Source organism: Taudactylus pleione, unplaced genomic scaffold, assembly GCF_031769625.1.
Source record: "Taudactylus pleione unplaced genomic scaffold, aTauple2 ptg001827l, whole genome shotgun sequence".
In the NCBI taxonomy this organism is placed as follows: domain Eukaryota; kingdom Metazoa; phylum Chordata; class Amphibia; order Anura; family Myobatrachidae; genus Taudactylus; species Taudactylus pleione.
The window spans coordinates 1727719-1753299 of record NW_028286224.1 but is presented as its reverse complement, the minus strand read 5'-3'; the positions used below and the strand labels follow the sequence as shown (position 1 = coordinate 1753299).

At 42.5% G+C, this 25581-nt stretch overlaps 1 protein-coding gene across 1 annotated transcript in view; it reads left to right on the top strand.

The window, feature by feature from the left end:
• DOCK2 (dedicator of cytokinesis 2) overlaps window positions 1-25581 on the top strand; it is a 966148-nt gene that overhangs the window by 384092 nt on the left and 556475 nt on the right. Inside the window, exons 24-25 of the mRNA XM_088465050.1 lie at window positions 14360-14430; window positions 18425-18531. Coding sequence (XP_088321176.1) covers window positions 14360-14430; window positions 18425-18531 — 178 coding nt within the window. The remainder of the gene's footprint in view (window positions 1-14359; window positions 14431-18424; window positions 18532-25581) is intronic.

Genomic DNA, 25581 nt, shown 5'->3' with positions numbered 1-25581 from the left:
TCGACCTTTTGCCTGTCGACCATCTTGTGTCGACCTATTGACAATCTTTTGACTGTCGAACTTCCCTAGGGTTCCAAAGAGAACAACTTGTTGCATTGCCCATAATATTCAATCAGCTAGATGACAGCTGTGATCTGATTGGTTGCTACAGGCAACATTTTCACTTGTCCTCTTTAGAATGTTTGATAAATCTCTCTCTAAGAGTGGTGGGGAACAATTAGTACATAGTATTGGAACAACAATATTGTCTGCTTCTGGGGAAAGTGGCTCATGTGAGATGGAAACATTATCAACCACCAATATTAAAGAAACCATTGGTAAGTGTCTTGTATTGAGCAGCTACTGGTGTTGTGGTATGGTTTGAATGAGGTCAAACAGTGGAAACTGGAGACATGAGAGATAAATGAATTGTTGGTGAAATCTTTTAACCGTCAGCTGCTAGGAACCATAACCTACATGTCCTACATCCTGAATACTACCCAGACCTTCATTTGGTTTTGAAGACGACTTTTGAATTTACGATGCATGGGCCAAGATTAATGGCATCAAGCCAAGAGTCCTTGTATTTTTCTGATTAGGCATCATAACCATAACTGTGTCTCAGAATGCCGTAGGCTGGTTGATTCATTATTCTGTTCACACTTCATTGTGATCCACAAGCTTAATATAGTTGTATAATCTGCAGCATTGTGCATGCTGCTGGTCATAGAGCCAGGACATGTGTTCCTCATGTTTGCAGGCAAGTAGATCTTTGTCATACATGGGGTGACACTACTGGGTATTACGCTGTCACTTCCCACACATTTATAACTCTTTTAACTGAATGGAGGATTATGGGCAAGGTCTGGCCTCCTATGTGCAATGTCATGACATCATGCTAAAAGGGGTAGGGGCCTACACAGGGCACTGCTAAGCCCTGTTACGCCCCTGATTGTCAAGAATTTGTTGCCATAAAAATAATAGTTTGTAAGCACGGTGTGGTATATATTTGTTGATGGAGCCATGTATGCTTTAGATCTCTAAACAGACGGTCTTAGAAATATTTACAGCCTGTTAAATACTGGTATTAATACCCACACAATGGTGGAGACGCTAAATAGCAATAGCAACCAATCATATTATAGCTATCATTTTATAGAATTGTCACACGCCACCGAAACCCAGAATTAGACCCTGCTATTTATCATTGCGGGCACTCTCCCATGGCGTTCACAGGAGGCTGTGGCATCAGCTCCAGCTGGCTCTGTCTGTGTCTCCTCCTCTGGTCTCCATTGGTCTCTGCTGTTCCTCTGCTGCAGCAGGTCCGGTGTCCCTAAACCAGTGCAAGATTAATTTTGAGTTTCAACCTGCCAACTTCCTGACAGCCAGAACCTGAGTAGCCTACATTATCTCTCTGCTCTCTGGGCAAGCACTTGATTGGGCCTCGCCCCTCTGAGAAAAATCGGATCCTCTACTTGCTAACTACCCTGAATTCATTTCCACATTTTGCAGGATCTTCGATGAACCTGGGAAAACCACTTCCGCCTCGACAGATATTCTACATCTCCGGCAAGGCAGCAAAACTGTCGGACAGTATGTCGTTCACTTCCGAGCCTTGGCTTCAGAACTCAACTGGAATAAGGACGCCCTCATTGCAGCCTTTTGGAGTGGGCTTTCTGAGAGGCTCAAAGATGATCTGGCTTCCCGTGACCTTCCGCCTAAATTTGATGACTTAATTTCTCTCTGCAATAAGGTGGACCTACGACATAGAGAACGTGCCCCAGAGAGGGGCAGATTTGACCGTGGAAGACCACGTCCAGTTCCTCATTTGCCTTCTCCTCGCATGGGTGAAGAACCCATGCAAGTCAACCGTTTTCATATATCAGCCGGAGTGGTCAAAAAGACAGAAAGAGAATCTTTGCATGTACTGTGGTTCGGCCCGACACCTAGTTAAATCCTGTCCGATCCTTCCGGGAAACGCCTCCTCCTAACTAACGACAGAGAAGTTAAGTTAGGAGTAGCCATCGACTCACTTAGGAAGTCTGACTCTACCCTCCAAGAACAGGTGGAGTTCTCCAGGGAATCCAAAGTCGTTCTAGCCTTATTGGACTCCGGGGCTGCAGGGAATTTTGTAACTTCAGACTTTGTCCTCAAACATCAAATTCCCATCGAAGCATTACCTCGAGTTATCACGTTAACTGCCATTAATGGTAGTCGCATTACATGTGGTACCATTACTCATCGTACAATGCCACTTAAACTCACCATTGGGGTGCTCCACTCTGAGGAATTGTCCTTCCTAGTGATTCCCAAAGCCTCTCATTCCCTAGTTCTCAGCCTACGCTGGCTACAGAAACATTCTCCACAAATTGATTGGTCTAATATGCAGATAAAACCTCCTGGAGTCCAGTTTGTTTCAAGAACTGCCTTCATCAGGTAGTACCTGCTCAATCCTCTGCCCTACAGGGTCCTCCGGGCCTGCCCAAGTCCTACACAGATTTCCAAGATGTCTTCAGTAAACAGAACGCAGGTTTATTACCTGCCCATCGCGAAATCCTCCCTGAGGATGAATATATCCACTATCTTTACACGAGACTCAAGCCAAATTGGAGTATATCCAGGAAAATTTAAGTAAAGGCTTCATTCGATCTTCTACGTCTCCAGCTGGGACTGGATTTTTCTTCGTAAAAAAAGAAAGATGGTGGTCTTCGCCCATGTATCCATTATCAAGGTCTTAATGACTTAACCATAAAGAATCGCTACCCCATTCCTCTTATAACCAAATTGTTCGATAAGGTCAAAGGAGCCACAGTTTTCACCAAGCTTGACTTAAGAGGAGCCTATAATTTGTTCCGTATTCGCCCCGGAGATAAATGGAAAACATCCTTCAACATATGGGATGGGCATTATGAATATCTCGTTATGCCCTTCGGCCTCTGCAATGCCCCGGCTGTCTTCCAATTCTTTGTCAACTACATTTTCAGAGATCTCCTGTACAAATGTGTGGTCGTCTACTTGGACGACATCTTGATTTTTTCTCAGGATCTGAAGAGTCATCGGGATCAGGTAAAAGAGGTCCTTATGAGATTACGCTCCAACCAACTCTTCTGCAAGCTGGAGAAATGTCTATTTGAAGTGTCAAGTGTACCACTCCTGGGGTACATCATCTCTGGAACGGGTCTTGAAATAGATCCCACAAAACTACAACCATTCTTGATTGGTCTCTTCCATCATCCGTGAAAACCATACAGCGGTTCTTAGGCTTCGCCAACTATTATCGCAAACTTGTGAAGGGGTTTTCAATGTTGGTAGCACCTACCACAGCCCTCACCTGCAAAGGTGCAGATCCAACTAAATGGTCCGTTGAAGCTACTTCTGCATTTCAAGTCCTTAAACAAGTGTTCATCTATGCTCCCGTCTTAAAGCAACCAGATTCAACTCGACCATTCATCCTGGAAGTGGATGCCTCCTCTGAAGGTGTCGGAGCAGTTCTCTCCCAACAATTTGAAGTTGAAAAGCTTTATTCCTGTGGATTCTTTTCTCGGAAGTTCTTGCCAGCAGAGAGGAACTATTCTATTGGTGACCAAGAGCTGCTCACCATAAAACTGGCGCTCGAAAAATGGCGATATCTTTTAGAGGGGGCTCAATTTCCAATCACCATTTATACAGACCACAAGAATCTGTTATATCTTAAATCTGCAAATTGTTTAAACCCTCGGCAAGCCAGATGGTCGATGTTCTTTTCTAAATTCAACTTTAAACTCTCCTATTGCCCTGGATCACAAAATTGCAAAGCTGACGTACTCTCTCTCTCTCCATGGAGAGTGACCCGGATCTACCCTGGAAACAGTCTCATCCAATCTTGGATCCAACTACTTTCGCTTCTACCAATTTGTTTCCGACACCTCCTGTTGGGAAAACTTTTGTTGCTTCTAACCTCCGTAAGAAGCTACTTCAATGGGCACATGCTTCCTATTTCTCTGGACATGTAAGAATGGACAAGATTCTTGAATTCATCCAGCGATCTTATTGGTGGCCTACAATGAAAGTGGATGTAAGATCCTATGTCTCTTCATGTGTCAAGTGTGCTCAACACAAAGTGCCTTGACAAGCTCCTCCAGGGCAACTCCGGCCACTATCCATTCCATTACAGCCATGGACACACTTATCTATGGATTTCATTACTGACCTTCCTCCATCTCGAGGTCACAACACAATCTGGGTCACCGCATATCATCCTCAAACCAACGGGCAGACTGAAAGAGTCAACCAGGACCTGGAGCAATTTCTTCGCATCTCCATCTCTTCCTCTCAAGATGACTGGTTTGAGCTTCTCCCATGGGCTGAGTTCGCCCATAACAATCATTATCATGCTTCTACTAAATCTACTCCCTTTCTCACGGTGTTCGGTCAACATCCTCGAGTTCCAGAATTCTCACTACTCCCAGGATTGAATGTGCCCACGCCAAGGTATCTCTCCAACAATTTTCTGACATATGGAGGAAAGTGGATTCAGTCATGACCAAAGCCTCAGTTCGGTACAAGAGATTCACTGATCGCAAGAGATGGGCTGTGCCAAGTTTCCAATCTGGAGATATGATTTGGCTTTCCACTGGCAAGCTCAGACTCGAGTTCCCTTTATGAAACTGGCTCCCCGTTACATTGGTCCATTTCCAATTATCAGAGTTCTAAATCTAGTGGCCTACAAATTAAGACTACCACCATTTGTTCGTGTCCCAAATTTCTTTCACATATCCCTCCTAAAGCCTCTAATTTTAAACAGATTCCAGAAAGTTCTTCCCAAAACTCCTGGTGTTCAAACTCAGCAAAGTGAAGAATTCAAAGTCAAAAGAATCCTAGATTCCTGTTATCGTTTCAGTCATCTTCAATACCTCATCGATTGGAAAGGATACGGTCCGGAGGAGAGAATTTGGCTTAACTCTTCTGACGTTCATGCTCCTCGTCTAATCAAGGCATTTCATACAAGTTTTCTCAAAAGCCCAAAAAGTGTCATGAGGCCACTCATGGAAAAGAGGGTACTGTCACATGCCACTGAGACCCCAGAATCAGACCCCGCTGTTTACCTTTGTGGGTACTCTCCCGCGGCATTCACAGGAGGCTGCGGCATCATCTCTGGCTGGCTCCATCTGTGTCTCCTCTGGTCTCCATTGGGCTCTGCTGTTCCCCTGCTGCAGCAGGTCCGGCGACCAACGTGGATCAGCTGCCGCTCACCGGTGAAGATGGGCGCAACCATCTTGGATTTAATCATGTGATGTCTCCACCAATGGAGCAGCTTCCTTTCAGATTCAGCCCGTCAGCTTCCAGCAGCCCGTATAAAGGGACTTCAAATTGCCAGTGAAACAGGACTCATAGCTTGCTGTGTGTGCTTCTTACTGTGCTTCTCAGTGTATTACTGTTCCCTCAGTTAGCTACCACTCAGTGTTACCAGCCGTCCTCTATTCATCTGGAGTCCAGTTACCTCCCTGTCCTAAACGAAGTACTATCTTTCCTCCATTCATCTGGAGTCCAGTTACCTCCCGGTCCTAACCCGGAGAACCAGCCGACCTCCATTCATCTGGAGTCCAGTTACCTCCCGGTACTAACCGGAGTACCAGCCGTCCTCCCTTCATCTGGAGTCCAGTTATCTCCCGGTCCTAACCGGAGTACTAGCCACCCTTCTGCACTCACTCGTAGGTCTCTTCAGCCATATATTCTTACATGCGCAGAAACGTCATCAAACTCAGTCTCCTCCAGAGAGCATCTGAATCTAACCAATCTTGACCACCTCACAGCACCTGAAATCACGAAGGAGGAACTTACATGCAATCCAAAATATGCGATATATTGTTTTTAGATCCAACTTCTGAACTTGTGAGAAGACCCAAGTTGAGACTCAGTTCTACGCGGTCTCAGTTCGACTCTGAACCCCAAGGTTCTGGTGTGTTTGGTTTTCAGCAAAACTGAACTGCTCATCTCTGAATGATGGGGAGTAACTGTACCCATGGCCAGATTGACAATGGGGTGAATGGAGCTACAGCTCCAGGCCTCCACATAAAAATAGGCCCATCACATGACAGCATGATTACCAGCTGACTAACTGGCCATAAATTTTAAGTATTTAAATATTTTTTCTAGTTTTCCCCCTAAAAACAATTATGCAATTTTTCTATTTCTATATAGTTAGGGAGACACTGTGTCTCATAGTGTAGGTAGTGTACACACCAAGGTGACTTTGACCACACCCACATAGCACCGATCACAGCTCTTCCCCTTCTCAGTATAGGCCCTTGAACAGTTTCAGCTCCAGGCCCATGTGGGCCTTAATCCGGGCCTGACTGTACCCAGGGGCGGATTGGGCCGCCGGGAAAGCGGGTAAGTTACCGCTGGGCCGGTCCCTTCATCCCCTCTGCTGGGCTGCCGTGCTTCCCGGCTACACAAACACTGTGCTGTACAGTTTCCTCCACTCCCTCAGGGTTGCGGATAAATCCCCTTTTCGCTCATCCCTAGCCGCCCCGCCGTCAGCCCCCTCAGCCTTAGCCACACGCCGTCAGATGCCCTGTCTCTGTAGAATGATCGAGGCCGGGCCATCCCTCGGGGCTACGGGATCCATGATGGACCATACGGGGTTGAAAGGGCAAGGGGTGTGTGCAGGCTGCAGCTGTGTAGAGTAGAAGCCGGAGTAGCAGGACGTCACGAGGGTGGCAGGAGCTGTCCACTCACTGTGCATCCTGGCTACTGTCAGCACGGGAGAGGCACGGCCTGCGGATCGAAGGTGACCCCTGCGTGAAGTGGAGGTGATGCATGTTCAGCTTTCTTCCCAGCCCATCCTGCCCGCTTATTCCCACCACTACTCCCACCCTGTTACTCACTTCTACACCCATCTTGCCCATGCTGATGACTTTTACTCCCATCCTGCCCCAAATACTACTATTTCATCCTGCCCCCTGCTCCACACTACTACTCCCACCCTGCCCCCTGCTCCACACTACTACTCCCACCCTGCCCCTTTTGCTCCACACTACTACTCCCACCCTGCCCCCTGCTAAACACTACTACTCCCACCCTGCTCCCTGCTCCACACTACTACTCCCACCCTGCCCCTTGCTCCACACTACTACCCCCACCCTGCCCCCTGCTCCACACTACTACTCTCACCCTGCCCCCTGCTTTACACTATTACTCCCATACTGTCCGTGGCAGAGTGTATGGAGCTCATGCTCCATGAGCTGGCTTCGGTGGTGGCGAATGAATAACCAGATTACCCCATGACCTCAAAATACAGTACCCACCCTAACGACCATCCCTGCCTCTGGAACATACCCGTAACCCACCATACCCCCAGGCCTCCGGATCTTACCCTTCTCCCTGGCCCCTAGACATACAATATCCCCCAGGTCCGGGTCATACACTACTCACCATACTTCCTGGCCACAGGTATGTACACTGCTCACCCCATTTTTTCTCATGGAGGCCAATTTGTTTTAATTTTTTTTCCTGCAGGAGCCAATGTTTTTTTTTTTCATCTGTGGGGGCCAATGTGTTTTATGTTTTCTTGTGGGGGCTAATGCGTTTTTTTTTTTGTTTGTTTTTCCTATCGGGGGGATGGGGGGCTTTGGGGGTGCGGGGTGTCAGTCTGTTTCATTGCTTTCTGTAGGTGCCAATGTGATTGTTCTTTTCCTGTGGGGGCCAATGTGTTTTATTTTTTTCTTGCGCATTGCTTTTCATCTACGCATGTGTCTGAGTTACACCGCACATGCGTCCCGACAATGTACGTACAGATTCAGACGCATGAACCAAGAAGTGTATTCGAAATGTTTTGGGGGTTCCTGGGCGATTACAGGGGGTTGGCTATAGAGACGCTGAATTGCTCACATTGGAGGCAAAACACAGATGGATGATCTCCATCTAGCATAGGGCTGGGGAAAGTTTAAAAGAGCGACCGATGGCGGCGTCTAAAGATGCACAAAGCATGATTGTAGTGTCTGTAGACACTGACAATGGGCATTTTAGTCCTTGCATATTCGAAAGCACATATGTACACCAGGGGAGGGTATTGTAGTGTAATTAGCATAAAGTCGCAGACCCAACTGCAAAAGACGCAAGAAAGGCTGCTACTGCGTCCAATGCTACGAATCAGGCCATATGAGGAGGGGTCCCACCCCCCTCGACAGACACCACCCCCTCAAAAGACCCCGTCCCCATTAGGGCTGCTTCCATAAATATCCCGGGCTGGTTTTTCATCCCAATCCGCCCCTGACTGTACCCCTTCCTGTGACCACACCCTGGCCTGTTGGAAGTCTTGGTGCTACTGCTGATACAGAGTTGAAAGCAAGTCAGCTGTAACTGGTCCTGTATTACAGTATGTGCATGAAACCACATGCATATATTTGTCCATATGCATGGTTGTACGTATCTTAGTGGTCAAACTGCAACTATCTGTAGGCTTGATTTCATTGTCATCATCTTGGTGCAAGCGATCTCTCTGATAATAGGCTTATTTATATGTATCCACATCTATGCATAGTCCGTAATTCTGTCTATATGCCCTTACAAACCAGCTACGTCCTTTCAGACACAGACAGAGATGTGTTCAGTTTGTATACAAGTCAGCGTCACCCTTAGTTGTAATTACTTCTCTCTGGCACATGCTCGGAGAGAAGACACAAGAAACGTTCCACAAAGGGTTGTTACTCTCCTGCTCATCAACCACAAAAATGATTGTTTTCCGACTCCTGTACTCCTGTATGGATAATAAACTGCAAATAGACTGCTGTGGGGGAGTTGTAGGGTTAGAATCAGGCTGAGGGAGTAGGGTTAGGGTTAAGCTGCGGAATAGGTGGGTTAGGGCTAAGGGGAGGGTTAGGCACTAGGGAGAGGGTTAGGGTTAGGCTGCAGAAAGGGAGGGTTGGGCTGCGGGAGGGGAAGGTTAGGGTTAGGCTGCAGGAGGGGAGAGTTAGGGTTAGCCTGTGGGTAAGGTGGGTTAAGGGGAGGGTTACAGGTTAGAGTTAAAGTACTTACCTGATTCTAACTGTCAGGAAGCCGCTGTCGGTATTGTGGCGGCCGGGATCTCGGCATGTCTTATGTCTGAATTTACTATTATGCAGGGAGTACTCTATATGTTTACTTGTCAACTGCATAATAAAAATACATGTGGCCACTAAAACAGAACCATTGCAATTATTGTTTTATGATAAGTGCTGTGGTCTTGAGCAAAGCTCATCTTCTTACCTGTTTCAGAGTGAAAGAAAATCCCTTCCTCTATCTACAAGCAGCTTTAAACACTAGCTAAATGTTCCGGTTACAGAAAGAGGTACTTTAATAGCCTAATCTATTTAGAATAGAGATTTCCGTTGCAGTTTGCCTGCCCTGATATCAGGACTGATGCACGTGGGTTGGAGGGTCACATAGCGCTATACTTGCATCACTGACTCCCTGACAAAACCATTTAGAAATTTTACAATAGGATAAGCTGTCACAGCTACATACTGGAAATAAGTGGGATGTTCTATTTTTATATCTATTTAAATTCATAGCCCTTAAGGGTCATTCATGTTAAGAATAACCCATATGGGTTTTTTTGGCTACTCTCTGTATTGTACCTGTCTATTCTCTCCAGCAATTGCTTTTTATTTGAAACCCCAATGACATGAAAATGTGAAATGACATGTGAAAGGGATGTGGCAAGGGAGATAGGGTAAATATTGCATTCTGTACTGCACAGGATGAGAGGCCTTTAGACAGAGTCTTAATGAAATAAAAATCCAGAAAGGCCATTAAGTTTGCTCAAAAATATTCCTTACTGTTTAAATAATGTAATATATATATATATATATATATATATATATATATATAGTGTATATATTAGGGGTGTGCACCGGCCACTTTTCGTGTTTTGGTTTTGGATCTGGATCTTTCTTCGTGTTTTGGATCTGGATTGGTTTTGCCAAAACCACCCTTCCGTGTTTTGGGTTCTGGGTTTTGTGTTTTGGATCTGTATTTTTTTTTAAAAAGCATAAAAACAGCTAAAATCACAGAATTTGTGGGTTTTTCTGCTCCTATGCTATTATTAACCTCAATAACCTTCATTTCCACTCATTTCCAGTCTATTCTGAACACCTCACACCTCACAATATTGTTTTTATGGCCAAAAAGTTGCACCAAGGTAGCTGGATGACTATGCTAAGCGACACGAGTGGGCGGCACAAACACGTGGCCCATCTAGGAGTGACACTGCAGTGGCAGACAGGATGGCAGTTTGAAAAACTAGGCCCCAAACAGTACATACTGCAAAGAAAAAAAAGAGGTGCAAGATGGAATTGTCCTTGGGCCCTCCCACCCACCCTTATGTTGTATAAATAGGACATGCACACTTAACAAACCAATCATTTCAGCGCCAGGGTCTGCCACATGACTGTGGCTGAAATGATTGGTTCGTTTGGGCCCCCACAAAACAAGCTGGCAATTAATGTGTCCCTGCACAAACTGGTTCTACGGAGGCAAGATGTCGTCCTCATCCTCCTCATCCACCGATTCCTTGGATAAAACAGGAAAAAGGGATTTAGGTGACCCTGGACTGCTTACGGTCTGAGCCAAAGTTTCTGAACTTGACAGAAACTTTTTATGAACGCGCTGCAGGTGCCGTATAAGGGAGGATGTTCCTAGGTGGTTAACGTCCCTACCCCTACTTATTTCACCTTTACATATGGTACATATGGCAAGACAGTTGTCCGGATTTGGATAGAAATATTGCCAGACCAAAGAGGTGGAATGTTTGGTCTTCTGCCCAGGCATGACCGTGATGGTCTTTTTCATCCCACGGACAACAACTGTCTCCCCCGGAGCCTGATTTAAACAAACCACATCACCATCAGAATCCTCCTCGCCAACTTCCTCCTCAGTGCCAGCTACACCAGTATCCTCATCCTGTTGTACTTCAACAGTGACATCTTCAATTTGCATATCAGCAAGTGGACTGTGGTTGCTCCTTTCAGCACTTGCAGGGGGCGTGCAAATGGTGGAAAGAGCCACCTCTTCCCGTACAGTGCTGGGAAGGTCAGGCATCGCAACCGCCACCACACTTGGACTCTCCTTGGGGATTTGTGATATCTTCTTAGAACGCACAGTTCTTCGCTGTGCTTTTGCCAGCTTAACTCTTTTGATTTTTTTAGCGGGAGGAGGGCTTCCATCGTCATGTGAAACTGAACCACTAGTCATGAACATAGGGAAAGACCTTAGCCGTTCCTTGCCACTCCGTGTCGTAAATGGCTTATTGGCAAGTTTACGTTTCTCTTCAGATGATTTAAATGTTTTTTTCAAGGTCATTTTCCTGAACTTTGTCATTTGGGATTGTATGTGCCCTCTACTATGACATTGGGCATCGGCCTTGGCAGACGACGTTGATGGCATGTTATCGTCTATGTCATGACTAGTGGCAGCAGCTTCAGCACTAGGAGGAAGTGGTTCTTGATCTTTCACTATTTTATTTTTATCGGAGAAAGTTTGGTCCTCCATTTATGTTATATTGATATATACGTGCGGCTAAGGCGCACACAAACACAGAAAATAATTTTTTATTTTTGTTGGAGACTAGTGCACTTTGTGGGTTACACCACCCTTTAAGAAATGAGCCAGCCGGCTCTTTACTTATGGGACACAGGCGCACGCTTGGCACTACTTTGTTGATGCACGTGCGGCTACTGCGCACACAATTCACAAACACAGAAAATAATTTTTTTTTTGGTTTGGACTGGAGTGTACTTTGGGGGTTACAGCACCCTTTAATGGTCAAGCCAGCCGGCCCTTTACTTATGACACAGGCGCACGCTTGGCACTACTTTGTTGATGCACGTGCGGCTACTGCGCACACAATTCACAAACACAGAAAATAATTTTTTTTTGGGTTTGGACTGGAGTGTACTTTGGGGGTTACAGCACCCTTTAACGGTCAAGCCAGCCGGCCCTTTACTTATGACACAGGCGCACGCTTGGCACTACTTTGTTGATGCACGTGTGGCTACTGCGCACACAATTCACGAACACAGAAAATAATATTTTTTTTGGTTTGGACTGGAGTGTACTTTGGGGGTTACAGCACCCTTTAACGGTCAAGCCAGCCGGCACTTTACTTATGACACAGGCGCACGCTTGGCACTACTTTGTTGATGCACGTGCGGCTACTGCGCACACAATTCACAAACACAAAAAAAATATTATTTTTTTAGCACTTGGCGGGAGCACCCCTGATGGACAGAGCACCCCCTGGACAACACTACAGCACCCCTTTAGGACTGGGACACTGCACAGGACTTTGGAGTGGACACAGCCCCTATGGACAACTGACTGCACAACACAGTCCAGCCAGCCCCTATGGACTTTGAAGTAGTGGACACAGCCCCTATTAACAACAGCAGCACAGCACAACACAGCCAGCCCCTATGGACTTTGAAGTAGTGGACAACAGCAGCACAGCGCAGCACAGCACAACACAACACTACTCTGCACTACACTACACTACACTACACAGCCCAGCCAGCCCTAACTCCCACCCTCCCTCTTCACTGTCCACAGCCGAGTGAGAAAATGGCGCCGACGCGGGTACCTTATATAGGATCCAAAACCCGCGAGACTCGGAAGGCGGGAAGATGACGTTTTGCCTCGATTTCAGATCCGAGTCAGGCGGGAAAAGTCGAGCCTGACTCGGATCGGACTCGGATCGGGGGGGCTCGGGGGGGTTCGGATTTCAGAAATCCGAACCCGCTCACCCCTAGTATATATATATATATATATATATATATATATATATATTATTTTTAATGAGGCAACTAGCCTTTAAATATCTCAGCTTTCAGCATACGCATAGCATTCTGGACTTATGCAATTAGTATAAACACGTATTTCACATTCTTTTCAGTTCACAATTGCTCTTGATGCACACTGGTAATACAATTACGGCAGAAACTAGTATAAATTGTGAGTCTTTGGATTCTACCAAGACTTTACCTAAATACAGGTTGAGTCTCCCATATCCAAATTTTCCGAAATACGGAATATTCCAAAATACGGAATATTTTTAGCATGACTGAGAAAGTGAAATCTTTGCTTTGTGGTGGTTCAATGTACACAAACTTTGTTTAAAGCACAAATTATTAAAAATATAGTATAAAATAACCTTCAGGCTGTGTGTATAAGGTGTATTTGAAACATAAATGAGTTTCATGTATGTACACAAATTTTTTTTGATGCACTATATAAAAATATAGTATAAAATTACATTCAGGCGGTGTGCATAATGTGTATATAACACATAAATGCATTCTGTGTTTAGATTTGGGTCCCATTCCCAAGATATTTCATTATTTTATGCAAATATTCCAAAATACGGAATATTCCGATATCCAAAATACCACTGGTCCCAAGCATTTTGGATATGGGAGACCCAACCTGTACAAGTAGAATATACCCCCTGTCCTAATTTGCACATGAGGTCATTATCAATGTATGTGTTCTATCTAATTTGTGAGGTTACTATATATGTTTTAAGTATTTGTTTTATTTCTTTTTCTTGATGTTAATACATTTTATTATATGACAAATGACTCCTATTATTAATCAATTAATTAATTGATCTCACTTGGCTTTAATAGTGCTGTCTGCTTTGTGCTATTATTGCAATTGTAATGTAGCCAAATATCTTCTTGACCATTGTTAATGTTTGGTTAACTACACTGAGCCTTGTAGCCCATATCAAGTAAGCTGCTTGCCAATAGTAAACTACAGTACTCATTTTCTCATTCCGGGGCATATTCATCACAATCCGCATCTCAGATGCCAATGGGAAGTGAGAAATTCGCCCAAGTGCGCATTGAGATATTTGAATACATTGCAAGCATGTATCAAATATCGCATGCAGGGCAGAGCTGGTGAGAATGCTTTGTCCATGTGAATCCTCTCACCGCACTAATCAGGGTATTTTTCGCAAATAATAACCTGAGACTGCCTACACATGCGCCTCATCTAATTGCGCTGCAATTAATGTTTCTCAGAATTCCGTCATTTCACTCTGAAAGCACAAATGATACATCACTGCAGAAGTGCAATGTAGAAGACAAATTAATGATAGCATATAAAAAGATGCGAATTCTAAAAAATTCACTCTGGCACTTAATGATACAAATATTAAATAGTTTTTGTTTCGAGGAGTCATCAATAGCATGCTATCAAACATTTATAGGATATGAGTGACTTGCTGATTCATGCATACATAATAGTTGCTTTGTTATAGAGTTTTCCTGGCACTACTTCATGTCAATATGTTATAAGGCAGACCAGCAGGAGACCATAAAATTTGTAATACCATTGTACTGATTTATTGTCTTTTCAGGTTGCCGCTCTGAAATATCTACCTTCAGTTTTACAAGACGTTGAGACAGTGTTTGATGCCAGATTGCTTAGGTAACTTATAAATAAATCTCATTTATTGTTAATGTCATACGAGTCAGAAGTAAAAGGCACTTGCTAGTTAAGTAGGAGGATTCTCTTCTGTTACTTATCTTTGGGTTAATTGTATAGACAACTTAATTTAAGGTTAATAACTTTAAGTCAGCCTTGCCACTAAGAAGGTTTTTTTTTTATGTATAAATTATATATATGTGTATCCAATATTTTGGAAGGAGGCACTCGCCAATCGAATTTGATAATAGCATATATAGTTTATTGTATATCCATCAAATGAAGCCAATATTGCGGTTGACGTTTTGGTTCAAAACTCAAACCTTTCTCAAGACCAATTAAACAGGCTATTTAGATGAACATTGACATAATCATAGTGTATCTATAGGATAGAGGAGAGAGATCATAAAGTCTAACAGGCTCCATAGAAACAAAAAAATAAAAAAAAATAAAAATGTATATAAATATCAATATAAATGAGGGGTTGCAGCCACAACAGACTGACAACCCACCCTAATAGTCAATGAGATGAATCCAGACTGAAAATTTGGTAAATCACTCGCAGAGAATGTAATAATCTATACAACAATTATGGCAACTGGTACACATACAAGAGACTAAAGTAATAGATTACTGTAACTAACCAGTGCAGCAACAAGTATCACACAATAAACCCCAAAACAAGCTAAATACAACTAGAGGCATCATAGGGCACACACTTATAAATCTGCCCATACAGCACAGACGCAATGGATCATGACAGAAAAAGTGATTAATAAATCATAACAGTGCACACACTCGTCAGACATATATATGTAAAATAGCAGCAGGTCCGGCACTCACAGCAACCAGTAAACGAACAGCCCGGTGCCCTCACAGTCAGAAGACGACACAACTCTACAGCAGGTGCGGCACTCGTGGCTCAAATTTTCAATGCAGCAACAACATCATTAACGTTTCAGTGTATTTTATTTCACACTGTCATCAGAATAATATTATTCTGATGACAGTGTGAAATAAAATACACTGAAACGTTAATGATGTTGTTGCCGCATTGAAAATTTGAGCCACGAGTGTCGCACCTGCTGTGGAGTTATATATATCATACAAGCATGCATTTCATTGCTTTTTATAAGATGTTCTTCCACAAATCATTGTCTACCTTTTCCTTTTTACTTCTCTAGAGGACAAGTATGGCTGCAAGACAGACACACAAACTCACGAGAACAGTCATTTTCGGGGGATACCCGCAAATACCGTGCATCCTCCAGATGTGCCAAGGAGGGATTGCAGAAGAAATCTACAATATCTGCTGTGATCCCTCCATTTCTGACAGCAAATGCAGCCCCCATAGGTTTGGCACTGCTATGCTGCCAGATTTACCAAGCTTGGTTCCAATAGGTAATGTCATATCCAAGCTTGGCCCTGATAGCGTTACACTATAACACTGCTTCCAGCTCTTCGCTAGGACAGCCTCTTATCGAAGCCCATCTCATGGCAAGAAATAATAGGTAAATTCACGTGAAAATATTAGTTTTCACTTTGCGAATTTAGGCAAAAATATTTAGCACTTTTGCATTAAAAATGTGGATTGTGATAAATATTCCACATAGAGGGAAGGAGTGGAGGAAATTATAGTGCAGACAGAGCTGAAAGGGGCACTCCAAAGCCTCTCTGCTCACTACATCATGCACATGTGACCGTGGATGCTGTGGTAGTCACATAACACAGGGAAAACTATGAAGAATTATAAATTAAATTGTTAATAACAGCCTGAAGAACCAAACTACAGAAATTGGTAACTATCAAGCTTCTTCTTATTACTTGTCACATAATAATGCTCTCATTTTAAATATGGAGATAACAATTAAATTAAATTGAAGTGGGCAGGATGGGGAGAATTTTCTTGGGGAACGGCAGTCCTGCAGGTAAAGGGCGGAGCTTAATGATGCAATTCTATAAGATTTGCAACATTTGGTCCCACCCCCTATTTAAATAGGCAGTAATTGCAGCATTTTACCGTGAGGGGCAGGCTTTTAATGATGCAAACCATCTGGCCCCGCCACCATCACCGCCCAACTGCTTCTCCTCTCTGGGCTTTTCCCGCAGAGGATTAAGATAAAGAAGGAAAGTATGATACATGATTAAAAATAAAATGAACGGTCACAGCTCATGGCTTGTTTTATTATCATCATTATTATTATTATCATTATTATTATTATTATTATATTATATTGAATTGCCAGTCTCCAAATGATTGCTTATAATCAAACAATGCAAATAATAAAATTGGGAGGTTGCCATTACTGTTGTGCCTAGGAGCACCATGATCCTTAAATCCGCCACTGTGCCTTGTGGTTAGTGTATGCTACAGAGTCAATTTCTTAGTGGAAGTGTACACAATGGACAAACAATTCCCGGGTAACCAGTGTACAATGTAGAGGTTAATACCTAGTGTACAGTGTAGTCACCACCCCAAGTTATGTTTTATATTCCCACTAAAGGTAAAAGAAGGCTGCTAACCCAGTTGAAAGTTAGCTGATTATTTTCACTAACTTCCTGCATCCAACCAGAGTTCAGTGCAATAAATAAACTCCACATTAACTTTAAAATTAAAACGTAGAACATATTAAATTTTTTTAATATAATTTAACGATCTAAAATCTAATTAAATGATGCTAACATAAAGTAATTAAATATGCTTCCGGAATATGCCAATAACTTCATAATAGGAATATGGAAATCATATTTTGTCTTTAGCTAAACACCTAACAGTGCTAAATAAACCAGTCTAACTGTGGTTAGATGTGTGCCCATATATCTGGACTTGGTTTATATCATATGATACTAGTTGGTCCTTAGGTAATTTTGACAAGAATGAGAGAACCTCTATGTTGTAGTCCTACAAGTCCATGTGTCCTCAGAAAGCACACAGCAACACAGAGTATTTCAGGATGAGTTTTTTGATGTTGAAGGAGACAGTGACCTATCTACTCATTTGACTGAATACAGAACTCCAAGTAATAAGGTCATTGTCATGATGGTTGAAGATGGATCCTCATCAGCACATACAGTAGTACTGCTTTATGGTTCTATGAGCAAATGCAGTATCTGTATAAGGGGGTTCAACACCACCAGAATGGGCATGACCATCATGTAGGAGACATAACTTCCATGTATTCTGGACAAAGTCCTCACTGAGAGGAACAGGCAACAAAAGTTGATTGACCTACAAGAATCAGGACAATTGGCCTACTGTCCTCTCTCCTATCGTATTGCAGTCTATACTACCTGCTGCTGCTACTGTGTTAAGTTCAGATTGTCTTGATCCTGGAATGTTGGGGTCCTACTTTAAGGATAATTACCTGATATAGGGGAAGTCTGGCAATGAGTGATTCCTCTAGGCCTCCCTCTCACCCACCAACTCAAACATTAACCCACCTTAAATGAATAGGCACTACCATCACCATACAATTTAAATTTCCCACTTACATTACATCATTAACTCTCCCATTCAATTTACTTTATTAATTATTATAGAGGGAGATTTTCCTGCCTGGCCCTCTTTTTTTCTACATGTAGGTTAGTGCACATGTCAGGTGGGGTGTGCCCCACATTTCACATGCCTTGAATGAAGAGAAGGGTGGGTACATACAGAGGGAAAGGGTTGAGAGGAACTGATCTGTGGACTCATGGCTTCACATAGTAAGGAACCTGGAGAGTTCAGACTCCCAGTCAGTCCCAGACTGGAGTCAAGGTTTCCAGGCAACTGGAAACCCCACTAAGTGTATGAAATGCACACCCACATCAAACTAAGCTCATTGTATGTCCAACTTCTTTTTTTCTTGTTTTGCTAGCCTAACTTTTTTTGTACCCATTACTTTATCTTAATATATTTCATTTTACTGGAAATCTGTAGATACAACATTGAATCATGATTACAATATGGGTAAAAGTAAACATTGTAACCACTATATTTTCTTTGTTACTATTATAGCCAACTGCTCTATGAGTTTTATACTTGTATCCCTCCTGTGAAGCTGCAGCAACAAAAAGTGCAGTCTATGAATGAGATTGTCCGCAGTAACCTGTTCAAAAAACAAGGTAGGTTATATAATATATACATATATGTATATAATATATATATATATATAAATATATATATATACAGTAGTTATTTGTGTATTTAATAATTAACACACACAATGTGGCTGATATTGAGTGCCAGTTTGTTTAGTGTAAAATATGTAAATTCATTGTCTGTGCTACTTACACAGCAGTTTGCCACTAGAAAGGTGGGGTTGGGGGAGTGAAGAGTCTAGTACAGAATGTAGATCCAGGGCAGGTCACTGTTTGAAAATAATGAGCGCCATATATATGACAGGAGATTGCAGCACAATAAGAATATAGTAAATTCAAAACAGTACTTAGCAATACAGTATTATGATTATTATTATTATTATTATCCTTTATATAGCTCCACAAGGGTGTGCAGCAGTTTACAAAGTACAAAAACAGAAACAATTTGAACAATCAACAGGAACGAAGTGACAATACAGAACATTGCAGAACATGGACATTGTTTATAAACATTGTTGCATCAGTAGTCATAAAACTGAAATAGTAGGGCGGCAGATCCTAAAGGTTGGATTCCCTTGTAGGCAGTGGGGAGAATATGGTGGTAGAAGCGAGGGAAAGGAAAGCATATGAGGGAAGAGGACCCTGCTCATGAGAGCTTATAGTCTACAGTAGTGAATAAGCAATGGGCAAGAACTCTTTCCAATAGTGGCTTCTTTCTGTTTTTGCGGCATCTTTATATTTGGCTATAACGAGGAAAAGGGCTATTTCGGTTGTCTCTTTCTATTTTCGCTGCATCTTTATATTTTGCTTTAACGAGTTAAAGGGCTATTCTCGGTTGTCTCAATATACTATACCTTAAACACAGAATAACCTTTGCAAAACATGGATATACAGTAATAGCAACACAGATAATTACTTAGCAGATTTAGCAAAAACCTCAAAACTATTCAATATTTGACACTAAACTGCACCACAGTTCTCTTGTTGGAGTACTTTGTTACTGGACAATCAATGGCCTATAACATGCATGTATTTGTAATTCACAGTTGGTAATAGTAAGAAGCTTAGCATCTAATGCTGTTCTTGCATGATTCCAGAGAGCAATTGCTTTAGTTTTCTAATTAAACGGCACAATAAACACAATTATACTTGCAATATATCCCAAATGTCTTCAGCACAGCACAGTGGCAATAACTCAGTCTCTAAGTGATCTTTAACTCAGCTAGTTATTCACACAAATTTGCTGACTTGTCTGTTTTGGCATGTAATGGCTCCACCTGGTGACATCCTTCTGTATTGTAATGTCCATTGGCTCTTATCAGAAACAGGGTTGTCACATCTATTTAGAACTGGGAACAAAAAAATCACAACTAATTAAAATGACCTCTAATTATCTATGTTTTGTATACTGAAGTTTACTTCATTTCAATAACATAGAAATACAACATTTTAGTTCAGTTAGTGGGCTTTTGACATACATCCCTACTCTCCTGGAATGACTGCTCATAAATATTTGGGGATCTTTCCCTGAATGGCCAACCTCCCAGATCTACCCATTTCTCCAGAGAAATAGTAGGTCTGAGGTTCAGTGACATTATCTGCAATGAATCATTGTCATTGTGGCTCTATCCTTGTTGTATAATGTTGAAAATCAGAGAATTTTACAGCTAGGGGGCAGCACCACACCCCCACAACTACCACCTGGATTTCCCTCTCTCGTAGGGGCCCAGGTAAAAACTTGGTAAGTATGGTTTCAGCTGTAAGTGGTAACAATAGCCATAAGGTTGTCATAATACTACACAGTTGAGTCACATTATTATGACCACCTCCTACATTTGACGTCAGCAGCATGTAGCCCATGAAGTATGTCATGTGCTGTGCGCTGGCTTGGTGGGTATATAAGGTGTTCGTTAGGCCATCTGCATCACTCATTGTTGTAATGGGTAAAAGTGGCAATTTATCTGAGTTGCATAAAGGGATGATCATTGGCTTTCAGGCCAAGGGTGGCAGTATTTCTAAAACAGCGCAGTTTGTGAACTGTTCACATGCTGCTGTGGTGAAGGTGTATCATGACTGGACAAATGGCACCATTGCGAATAACCGATGTGGGGACTGTGGAGCACCACGTGCCATTGATGTGAGAGGCAAACGTCGGCTACGAAGCTACAGTGGAGCACCTCGCCATCAAAATTAACCTGGGGGCCACCAGATGTGTATCTAAAATGACAGTTCAGCGAACCCTGCTGCGTATGGGGTTCTGAAGCAAATGGATGGTCACTGCACCTATGCTAATGAAATTTAGGTGGATTGGCTTCAATTTTCATGCCTGTATCAGAATTGTACCTCTGCTGATTGGCTAAGGGTTGCCTTCTCTGATGAGTCATGTTTTCTGCTTCATCGAATGGATGGACGTTGGCTTGTCAGGCGACAAACATTGGAGAACAAACACCCTGCAACCATTGCTGGAAGAACACAAGTGGTGGTGGCAGCGCTATGGTCTGGGAAATGTCTTCATGGCATTCTCTGGGCCACTCATCCATGTGGAAGGCACCCTCAACCAATTCGGTTATGAATCCATCCTTGCAGAGCACGTACACCCATACATGCTGATTGTCTTCCCCTGAGGCGAATGTGACAGAAAGACAATGCGACATGTCACAAGGCTAGAAATGTCCGACAGTGGTTGGGCGAGCACGACCAAGACTTCCAAGTACTTCCCTGGCCCCCTAATTCTCCAGACTTGAACCCAATTGAGCATCTGTGGGACCACCTCGATCGTTGTGTTCACTCTATGGATACAACAACACGCACCCTCCAGCAGCTGTGGGATTCACTGCAGTCACCATGGCTCCAGATACCTGTGCCAACCCACCAGCACCTTATTGAGTCACCCCCAGCTCGTCTAGCTGCTGTTAGTGCTGCATATGGCAGTTACTCTGGCTATTAGCTAGTGGAGATAATAATGTGACTCAACTGTGTATTTCTACAGGGTATTTGAACCGGTACACAGCTGAACAACGCATATTTATTGTCCAGAGGTACTGGAAAACTGAGTTGATAAAGGTTCATTTTGTGAAATTTGACCCAGCCCCACCTCGTGTCTGTGTAATACGTGCCCATATGAACCGGTACACAGCTGAACAACTCATATTTATTGTCCAGAGGTACTGGAAAACTGAGTCGATAAAGGTTAATATCGGCACGTAACACACAGACACGATGAATGTGAATGCCTCAGTACACAGCACTACTGTCAGAAGCAGCAATACCTACTGACTAGCAGTGGCGGCTCCATAGGTGGAACTGCAGTGCAGTGCAAAATTCAAATAGGGGAACTACACCAATTACCATTCTCACTGGCAGCTGGTGTGGCTCCCCTATTTGAATTTTGGACTGCGCTGCTGACTAAGGTGGTGATCAGCTGGCCTTCACTTTGCACATGCGTGAACAGCTGGCCTGGATGCTAATGGTGAACACTTGCTATGGCTTCCTCATATCTCTCATAGACCAAGGTATGTCTGTTTCAATTTCACTAAATTATGTCAATTACTTTAAAAGTTCTAAGAAAAATTTGGGGGCCAATAGCGAGTGAAACACCTTGTATAAGCACCATCAGTGGCATCCCTCCCTGCAGTGACACCAGGTGCGAGGAGGGTTGCAGTGTGCATCGGCAAAAAGGCGGCATGGGGCAGTGGGCATGGCCTTGCAGCCCGAAACCCCCCATTTTAGTCACTTCAGGGGTCCTGGAGGTGTGGACTGCCACCGGGGACCACTCTGTGTGCAGTGCCTGCTCCCTCTCTGTGTCAGGAGCCAAATGCATGTAATGCTACAGTGCAGCACCCGGCTCCTGTCACTGAGGAGGAATCAGCACCCCCCTTGTGACAGCACCGAGCACCATGAATCCTAATAGCAATACCATTTTTGTATGGTCACGCCACTGGCTTTAGAACTTACACCTATTAGTCATTTCATTATATACATTTGCACTAGTTGCACTGGTTATTATTTCTTGAAATGTGCTATTTTACTTTGTTCCTGAGAGTTTTAATCATTTTAATTAGTTATTACAAACATAACTTCAAGTGTCAAACGACTTTGATGTGTAAGTGTCTTTAGTTCAGCCAAACAGATTTTCTGTCACTGATAAAATGTACAGTTTATGTCTCTATTGATTAGTGATCCCTATGGGTGTTGTTGAAAAAAATTGGGCTAGTATCAACATTAAAGACTTAACCAAATAAAGCAAAAAGTAAAACGTAAAGCATTTTGTTTAGTTTGTATATCAGGGGAACAATTCGTAACTCTTTTATTATGTGTTATGTAACAGGGATACCCCTGAGACCTAGAAATCATTGCCTCTCTATTCAGCCATACTGTAGATTGTAGTCTACCATTAACTTTAAGTACCAGTGTCCCAAAGCTACCTTATATTGTGTGAATGATGCAGTAGATTAATTTAGATGAGTAACTAATTGACCTTCATGTAAATGTATTTTAACATGTTGCATGTAGTTATTATCATTATAAATTAATTGTATAGAGACAATCTTATTATCCAGCACAGTGAATATTTAATCATCGCTATCATCCCCTGCCCCATTGAAGCTTACAGTTTAAATTGCCTAACATACATCTCAGGCACACACAGAGTAGGGTCAGAATTTGGTGTAGACATCATAAATCCTTGAATCCATCCTGTCTTAAGTCAACAGTTCAGCTGATGGATAGGATCACTTTGCGAGTGAATCCTCTGTGTGAGTGTATTCGCAATTTAATTGCTGAGAGTTCGCAGCACGGATTGGCAATCACTCGATGTGCATAAATATTGGCATTGTGTACATCGCTGGATAAAGCCCTTTACAAAATATAAACCAAACCTGGGCAAAGTAGGAAAAAGGAAGGACAGGGAAGCCACTTAAATTTTTAGTATCCATCTTATATAGCTTGTGATGGTGGTGGTAGTACTGACATTTTTTGGCTTGTAATGTTAAACATCTGGCACCCAAAATGAAATATGTTGCCTACCATTGTTCTAACAACAGAATAAGGCACTATCCAAAGTACAGTACACGTCATATCAGGCTGGTTCCAGGAACAGGACTATTGAGTTCTGTGTACTCCAATGGCCTCTACAGTCACCAGATCTGAGTCCATTGGAGCACCGTGGAAATGTGGTGGAATGGGAGATTAGCAGCCTGAATGTGCAGCCGACAAATCTGCAGTAACTGTGTGATGCTGTCATGGCAACATGGGCCACAATAATATTTCCAGCACTTTGATGAATCTATGCCATGAAATTTTCATGTTGATCTTGGGACAAGATGAGCTAGTACCCAGCATGAAAAGGCATTGGTGTATCTATAATGGGTGCAGAGTGTGTGGACCAGGTGGCCTACACCGCACACCCTGCACCCATTATTAATGCTTACTCTCGGGAGTCCCATGTTGGCGCTGCAGTAGCAGCACAAATCAATGCAGCTGCTATTTTCACAGATGTACGCATACGCAGTAGAGGTCTCCAGGACCATGGCATGGGCACCATGCTTCCAGAGATGAGTGCATGCGCTGTGGACTCTGGCACAATGCCAATTAGGTCTATCTATCTATCACCTGGAGTATCTGGAGAAAACCCATGCAATAGGAAGAACATACACGCTCCATCCCTCCATATTGATTGGGCCGCAGACGAACACAAAGCCTTCACTTCATTGGTGTGGCGCAGCAATGCTACCATATCACAGCGAGAAGTTACATAACATTGTATAAACTGTATTTGCTTTATGATCACAGAGGATAGTCAGTGACTAACTGAACATATTAAAGAGAAGTTACAAAGCAACAACAAAATAAACTATTAATCTGAATCAAAATAAGGCAACCATAAGGTTTTTTTTTATATATATAAAACAGAATCATGGTCCAAATAATAATAATAATAATAATAATAATAATATTATTATTATTATTATTATTATTATTATTATTATTATTATTATTTGAAAAGAGTAACATCTAGATACTAGTATCTTGTAGCCCTGTGGTACTGGTAATATACAAGTGAGTATTTCAGAGCAATTATTGCTGCCTGTATCAATTGCGGCTCTATATCTTTGTTTGTCAGGCTTTGTATTCACAATTGCCCACAGCTGTGATGTTACCTTTTCATCTTTACAGCGTATTCTCTCAGTGATGCCAATAGATCTCCTATGTATCTTTTATATCCTCTCCTGTTACATGCAGTTTTGATGAAGGGCATTTTTATCTGGCCCTTACAGGAATTGATTCCTCCTGAGATCTATTATTACTTGCCAGAGCTTATTTAAATATTCTCGGCATTGCTCTTGTGTAAAGGAAAACATCTATAGCCATGTCAGATGCTGTATTTAGTTGGCTGTAATAAATGAAAGTACTGTTATGATGCTGCCTACTCATGTTTAAACTTTATTGTGTTGTACAAAAGCAGAGAACTGTTTAATGTGTTAGGCATTGGCTGTGCCCTGCAGTTTTTATTTTTGCCGAAAGGTTTTCCAATTAATACCTTTATGTCTCATCAGGTGCCTCCTCTTGTTTGCAGGCTAGAAGTGGAGCATGATGACACAGCCACTAAGAAAATAAACCTTTTGCTTTTAAAACTGATCTTTGGGTAGCCAATTAAAGTCTATATAAAAATGGAACTAGCTACTTTTAGCTTAGGGGGGATTTATCAAAGCTTGGAGATAGATAAAGTGGAGACAGATAAAGTACCAACTAATCAGCTCCTTAATGTCATTTTTCAAATCCAGAATGTAAAGTGACAGTTAGGAGCTGATTGGAAGGTAATTTATCTCTCTCCACTTTGTCTCATTCCAAACTTTGATAAATCTGCCCTAAATATTGTCAAATATGACAAATTAAAATTATACATAAAATATAGTAACCATTTAGTTGACACTAAATGCAATTTTTTTTTATATTAAATAGCACGTTAACTAAAATAGTATTCATGAGAACAAAACCTATTAATTCACTAGGACATCATGACATGACTGAAAATCCATATGAATTCATTAAGAACCAGTGATATCAGTGAGGTAC